The sequence below is a fragment of the Charadrius vociferus genome, unplaced genomic scaffold (genome assembly GCF_000708025.1).
Source record: "Charadrius vociferus isolate BGI_N301 unplaced genomic scaffold, ASM70802v2 scaffold657, whole genome shotgun sequence".
Taxonomy (NCBI): Eukaryota; Metazoa; Chordata; class Aves; order Charadriiformes; family Charadriidae; genus Charadrius; species Charadrius vociferus.
The window spans coordinates 423,549-424,821 of record NW_009649299.1 but is presented as its reverse complement, the minus strand read 5'-3'; the positions used below and the strand labels follow the sequence as shown (position 1 = coordinate 424,821).

The 1,273-nt window shown below is 62.3% G+C and overlaps 1 protein-coding gene across 1 annotated transcript in view; it reads left to right on the top strand.

Moving 5' to 3' along the window:
- Positions 1–1,273, top strand: part of MYO1F (myosin IF) — a 36,503-nt gene that overhangs the window by 6,848 nt on the left and 28,382 nt on the right. Inside the window, 2 exon segments of the mRNA XM_009889146.1 lie at positions 143–232; positions 706–823. Coding sequence (XP_009887448.1) covers positions 143–232; positions 706–823 — 208 coding nt within the window.

Below are 1,273 nucleotides of genomic sequence, written 5' to 3'. Positions count from 1 at the left end.
GGCCTGTCTCCCGGAAAACACAAGGGCCCCCCCCCAAAAAAAAAACCCTTCCTGCCATCGCTTGCAGTGACACGGGGGCAGGAAGGGGGAGGGGGACGGGGGGACACGGGAAAGGATGCACGGACCTTAACCTGCCGCTCAGACCTACATCGGGCCGGTGCTCATCTCCGTCAACCCCTTCAAGCAGATGCCGTATTTCACGGACCGGGAGATCGAGCTGTATCAGGGGGCGGTGAGGCTGCTGCGTTGGGCTTTATTGGCGTTAATTTGGTGCAAAACACCCGGAGGGAGGGGTGTCCCACGAGTGTCCCCGTCCTCCCCAGTCCTTTGGGTGCCGCAGGGGTCAGCGCTCCCAAAGGCATCGATGGCGAGTCAGTAACGAGGCGCGGGAGAAAATCCGCATTCCTGGGCAATTCGGCTCAGAAATACACCCCAAAACAACCCAAAGATGGTAAAATCCAGCCCGAGCAACCAGCACTGCCGCAGAGAGCTTCCCGAGGAGGAGGGGAGGGTCGAAAAAACATCTGGCGTGCTGCTGATTAGCTCATGTTTTGTCCAAGAGACTAATGCCCCATCCCTGCTGCGTGCTGCCGCCCCACGCGGTGCCTGGGATGGGTTAAGGGGATTTGGGGAGGGGGCTCAGGGTCGGGGGGGGGCTGACGGCTGCTCTGTGCTCTGCTCTGCTGTCCCCGTCCCCCCATTTAGGCACAGTATGAAAATCCCCCCCATATCTACGCCCTGACCGACAACATGTACCGCAACATGCTGATCGACGGGGAGAACCAGTGCGTTATCATCAGGTAGGGGCACAGTCGGGGACACCGTGCCACCGGTCCGGGGCCGGTTGTCCCATCCCGTCACCCCTTCCCCGCACACCCCGGGGACATCCCGGCTAAAGACAGCAGCCGGGCGGTGGCGAGAGGCGGCTGAAGCCCAGCGGTGGGTTGTGGGGGACCCGACACATGGAGATGCTCAGAGAGACGCCGGTGTCCTGGGCCATGAGCACCAGCCGGGGCTGCGACCGGGTTGTCCCAGGCAGGGACGGAGCCTTGTGCAACGCGCTTTTTCCGGCTGAGTGTTGCAATGGAAATGGTCAGGATGTGGGGCAAGGCCGGAGACTTCCCCTTGAGGCTCCCGAGTCTCCCTCCTCCCCTCCAAAATCCAGCAAGAAGAAATCCAACATCTCCTCCTGGAGCAGCTCCTCGCCCAGCTTTGCTTCGGCCCCGTTTGTATCCCAGAGCACCCCCAGAGCGCCCGGGCAGCCCCGTCCCCG